Source organism: Fringilla coelebs (genome assembly GCF_963513975.1).
Source record: "Fringilla coelebs genome assembly, chromosome: 10".
Classification (NCBI taxonomy): Eukaryota; Metazoa; Chordata; class Aves; order Passeriformes; family Fringillidae; genus Fringilla; species Fringilla coelebs.
Window position 1 is genome coordinate 5234423 of NC_140036.1, and position 4310 is coordinate 5238732.

The following is a 4310-nucleotide window of genomic DNA, read 5'->3' on the forward strand; positions in this document are numbered from 1 at the left end:
AATATTCCCTTGTGTCATGCTCCCGCTCCAACAATGACCAGCACTCAGCTCGGCACCACCTGGCCTTACACCGGAGAGACTTTGGGGGAGCACAGGGCAAGGAGGAGCCCCTTGCCCCAACGCAGGAGCACACAAACCCTGTGTGCAGAGGGCTCCCTTCTCCTGCTGAACCCCAAATCCTGAGCTGCAGGCGGCTCAGCAGCTGCCGTGTTTGCAGGAGATAGCACTGTGCACACGGCAAACATTGGATGACGGGGACAGATCCCCACCTTTCTGCTCCTGAGTTAAAACCAGCTGTTCAGAGAGACTCAGCAGAGATCTGCAAGCTGGGCTTCTCTTGAGGGAATTGGGTGGATTGGGAAAGAGAGTATATGGAAAGGGATTGCTCATTTTGCACAGCTGGACATGGGTGACCACCTCATGTCCATTGGAATTTATTTAAGAGGCATTTGGGAGCCTGGAGGATCATCCATCCCTATCCTTCCTTGGTGTCTCAGCATCCCCTTTCCAGGCACACTTCCTACAGCCAGGATTGACCTGGGAGGATGGGGCAGAGCAGCTACTCCCTGGAAAAACACAAAGTAAAAGGGTGGGAGCACAAACCTTTGGAAAATGTGACTCATTTTTCAGGGAGAAGTGAGCTCAGAGGAGTGGTGGTTTATGAACTCTTTTATTTTCATTCTGAAAGTCCCTCTCAAAAACGTAGGGTGTAAAGTCCATGTGAAGAAAACACCAGGAAAAGACGCTGGTTTGAGTTACTCCTCTTTTGTCCTGGAGGCTCCAGTCCAAAGTCTGTTGTGCTTCCAACTTTTCTGACGTGGGGAGCTGCCACTACTTCCAAGAGGAGCAGAGACAACATTTCTCCTGGAAGGCCATCCCTCTGTTTAGGAAATTTGCCCTTGGAGAAACTTGTGAGCAGGCTCAAAGTCTGTCAGATTTGGGAAGGTTTGGTGCATGAGCACCTGTCAGGAAACAGAACTGAGGCAAAGGAGTCCTTGGAGGCTACACCTGATGGAGACCCACCACCATTCTCAGCATCCCAAGGGAATAGGAACGACGATCATGGAAAGTTCTTTCTTTCTTTCTCCTACAAAGCCGGATACCGACCGAGTGGGATTTGTGTTCGGCTGGACGGATCACCCCTCGCTCCATGTCACTCATCCTCCTCAGGGCCTGGGAGATCCCTGTGCTTGGCATTCTGGATCAGGTCCTCGTAGGTGCTGGGGCAGTAGGTTTTGTAGAGGTTCTCAGCCAGGGTGTTGCTGCCGGCCACCACGACCTTGCGGTTGCGGTTCATGAAGTTCCACAGGTGCAGGGCGTAGGAGTGGTTGAAACTGGGGCTTTTATCCCACACCTGGTAGTACCGGCTCCAGGCTGGGTATGGGATGGGGTAGAAACGCTGCGGGTTGAGGAAGGAGATGTTCTGGCAGCTGTGGTCCTCGGTGCCTTGGAAATCCGTCAGGTTGCAGAGCGTCTTGAGCATCCTGGTCATCAGGAAGGGGCCCTGGTTGCCCCAGATGTTGCCGTTGTACTTGAGAACGAAGTTCTCCATGCAGTCCCAGATGAACTTGTGGCGGGCGGGGAAGCCGAAGATGCCGTTGCTGGAGAAGCGCGACTTCTGCGCGGCCAGGAAGCTCCGCTGGGGAATGGGCCGGATGGAGATGACATCCGTGTCCATGTAGATGCCCCCATACTTCCAGATGAGCGCCAGTCTGCTGGCGTCCGAGCTGACGTGCACCCAGTTCTTCTCCTGCTCCGGGACCACCTGCGGAGGGGGAAAGGTGAGGCGGGATGCCGCGGGCAGGGAACAGATCCGGTCCATCCCAGTCCATCCACGGGGCTGCAAATGGCACCGTAAACCCTCACTGCAAACCCTCATGGCTGCAAACTGCACTGACAGCTCAGGCTGCCTCCAGCCCCTGGATTTTACTGTGATAAGATAAGGAGCTGGAGCAGTGCTTTGTTAGCATTAGGAATGCAGGAACATTTCCCAGGTGTTTTGATGGCACCTACAGTGTTAGCCCAATGCCACCATGAGTCATTCCCTGCTATTTCAGAGGGACACAACCCACTTAACACACTCCAAGATCCCTCCCAGCTCTTTCAACCAGGCTGGAGGCTTTTCATCGGTGTTTGTTGGTATTTGGAGTAATTTTTTCTCAGGATAAGAAAGACTTTGGAGGAAATCTGCCTGCCCTGCCCATGCAGTTTGACCAAAGCTACTTGTGGGAAGTTTGCCCGAGGATCTTTTTCCAGGGTGGAGCTCACCAGATCCCACCTTGGCTTTGCATGTTGTTGTTATAGAACCTGAAATCTCTCCCCTATCTCTTATCTCCTGCGGGCTCCGTCAGAGTGAGGCAGCTCTATCAAGTGCTCAGGCAGCACATTTTGTACAACCAGCTTCTGTTGGGGAAGATTATTAAGGCTGTTTTCTCAAAACACGTCTGCAATCTATTTTTACTGATGTTTCCTTTGCCAAAAATTCAGATTCTCCAGATAAGGCCGATCACGTACGCCATAAACAGAGAGATGAATACACAGCAGAACGCGGCCAAAATGAATCCGTTCCCAACCAAAACAATGAAAGTCGCTAATTTCACACAGTCCTGAATGCCTCATTCCTTTTAAAGCCTTTCCCCACCCCTAGTTATAACTCTTTTCCCGTTTTCCCCTTATTTTAACACTCACCTGGTTGTACCACTGGAGCAGAGGGGTCTCCTGGAAGACGGTTTCCATCTGGAGAGGGAAAAGGAAGACATTCTTCATGGAAGACAAGAGGGAGAAGGCTGCATAGCTGGTGTTCATGTCCAGGGCTGTCTCGTTGCTGAGTCCCCTCATGAAGAGGATGATGGGCCTGTCCTGGTAAATGCGGGCAGCGGATTCCACGGAGCACGACACCAGCGGGGGCGGCTCCAGGCGCTCCGTCGTCTCCAGGAAAATGATGCTTTTGCCAAGGTTCAGCACCTGCTCAGGCGTCAGGTACTGCTGGGCCATGGGCAAGTAGGAGGAGACACAGCTGGACAAGAGGGAGATCTCGTACAAAATGCCCGAGACGAAGCAGAAACAGAGGCATATCTGGATTTTCCTCAACATTCTTTCTCTCCTGGAGCGTTTGGGGGCATGCCTCTGACATGGGTGCTAAGGAGAGACAAGGAACAGCAAAAGGAGGAGCCTGTTATTGCTCAGCAGGACTGGGAAATGGAGGGACGTGGCTTTGGACAGTGAAAGGTGAAGGCAGTTTGGTGACAGGCCTGGTGACAATCCCTCTATGGGTACAGAGGGCTCTTCCCCCGGGATGAAGATCTGGGGTGCCACCTCCTTGGCTCCAGCCAGGCAGGGGGAACCAGGAGAGGGCTTGGAGAAGGGATGGGCAGCTGTGTCCCATGGTGCAGGCAAGGGATTGGCAGGGAGGGAAGGACCCAGGCAGAGCAGGTGGGAAGGGTCACCACGGCAAGGCAAGCCCCAAGACCATCCCTGGGGCAGACTGGTGTGGGAAACTGTTCCCAAGCACTGCCGTGCCATTCCAACACGTGCTTGTCCCAGGGAATCTGTGCAGCCAAATGTGCCCATGGAATTAGGTGTCCAAGGAGGCCGTGAGTGTCGCAGGGGGAAGGTTGTGATTTCAGTTTGGGGTGTGTCACCCAAAGCTAAACCATCAGCATGCCAAAGGCTTTTTCCCAATCCATCCCTTCTGCTGACACTTCAGCCGTGAGGGATGTGAGGGATTTGTGTCCTGCAGGGACTGAGTTTTGTGATGGACCAGAGAGAAGCAGATGAGGACAGAAAGTGGATGGTTTCATACAAGGAAGGAATTATTACCTACCTGGATTATAGTCCTGACAAATCTACATTTCCAGCACCTTTTCTTGCCCTGGCGGTGACTTTTGGACTCCTGCAAAGCCCAGCTCCCTGGTGAGGACACCCAAACCTTCTGGAGCATGCAAAGGGATTTCTGGAGGCACCAGAATGCTGCACAGGGGAAAACCAGCTCTGCTGCTGGCTCAGCCTCAGTTCCAGCAAAGGTGTGGGATCCACCTGAAAGGACAAAGAAGGGCCATGTTTGGTGAGACTCACCCTGTGCTTGGCACAGCTGCCCCCTCCCAACCCCAGCAGCACACGAGGCTATACAGCCTGCTGGTAAGAGGCAGGATGGAATGGGATCTCCACTGCACTGTCTGGTGACACAAGGAAATTCCCTCCTGAAATGGCACCTGGTTGCACCTGAGTGACCCTGCAGGGACCAGGAGCCAGGGTCCAGCGGAGGGGACGTACCTGGAATGACAACCCAATGTCCAGGAGGCCCTGAAAGT

The 4310-nt window shown here is 53.4% G+C and overlaps 1 protein-coding gene across 1 annotated transcript; it reads right to left on the bottom strand.

Moving 5' to 3' along the window:
* Positions 1–1153: 1153 nt before the first annotated feature.
* A4GNT (alpha-1,4-N-acetylglucosaminyltransferase) lies at positions 1154–3940 on the bottom strand (the record flags this gene model as incomplete). The annotated part of the gene is made up of 3 exons (XM_084211973.1): positions 1154–1765; positions 2689–3138; positions 3824–3940. The coding sequence occupies 3 exons, from the start codon at positions 3938–3940 to the stop codon at positions 1154–1156; spliced, it is 1179 nt and encodes a 392-aa protein (XP_084068099.1).
* Between the last annotated feature and the right edge of the window lie 370 nt (positions 3941–4310).